Below are 943 nucleotides of genomic sequence, written 5' to 3'. Positions count from 1 at the left end.
GGGAGAAAACTTCCTTGCCTCTTAGAGGTTCTGGTGGCTCCAGGAGTTCCTTAGCTCATGACTGCATCACTGCGAGCTCTGCCTCCATGGTCGCATGGCCTTCTCTTCTCGCCGTGTCTCTCCTCTGTGTGACTCTTATAAGGATTTAGGGCCCATCCGAATAATCCAGAATGATCTCTTCTTGAGACCCATAGCTTAATTACATCTGATGATCCTTTTTCCAAATAAGGTAATGGTCTCGGGCTCCAGGACTTAGGGCATACACATATCTTTCTGGGGTCATCGTTTGGCCTACTACACCACCTAAGTTCTTTCTAATGATGTGTACAGAACACCACCTCATCCCATCCTTCTAATTCTGAAGTGTAAGTGCTAGTATTATCCCACTCTACAGATGAGGAAACTGAGGCTTAGAGAGGGAAAGTGAGGTTGCCAAGGCTTGACTCTCGTTGCAGGCAACCAGTTATTAAGTTGTGGAGCCAGGATTCAGGAGTGGTGGTCGCATTGCAGAACCATGAGGTTAAACCTGCCTCCATCTGCATTCCAGGCACACAGTAGAGGATGGTTAAGGCTGGCACGGGTAGAGGGGAGGGGACTGTCCCAGGCAGCAGGCACTGTCTAGGATCTACCGACTTGCCAGGAGGGAAGGCTGCCTCATTCAGCCTCAATCCTGTTCTCACAGGAAGAACTATGAGTCCTTATGCCAGATGTACGAAAAGATTCAGCCCCTTCTGGAAAACCTGCACCGGAACTTCCTCGAGACTCGGAATAACATCAGTGAGAACATCAGTAGGGTGGGCAGGGCTGCTCAGAGGGGAATACTGGAAGCCGTCCCTGCCCCTTCCTCAGTCCTGTCCAGGGTGGGCGGTTTCCTGGTTCCCGAGAGCTGCCTTGACCTGTGACTGGAATTTTGCCAGCTAAACCTTGGTTAGTATCCATCCAT

The 943-nt window shown here is 50.6% G+C and overlaps 1 protein-coding gene across 1 annotated transcript in view; it reads left to right on the top strand.

Moving 5' to 3' along the window:
• TBC1D21 (TBC1 domain family member 21) overlaps nucleotides 1-943 on the top strand; it is a 12,159-nt gene that overhangs the window by 6,747 nt on the left and 4,469 nt on the right. Inside the window, 1 exon segment of the mRNA XM_006922641.1 lies at nucleotides 683-777. Coding sequence (XP_006922703.1) covers nucleotides 683-777 — 95 coding nt within the window.

Source organism: Pteropus alecto, unplaced genomic scaffold (assembly GCF_000325575.1).
Source record: "Pteropus alecto unplaced genomic scaffold, ASM32557v1 scaffold38, whole genome shotgun sequence".
In the NCBI taxonomy this organism is placed as follows: Eukaryota; Metazoa; Chordata; class Mammalia; order Chiroptera; family Pteropodidae; genus Pteropus; species Pteropus alecto.
The sequence above is the reverse complement of the archived record's forward strand: the minus strand, read 5'-3'. Positions and strand labels throughout refer to the sequence as shown.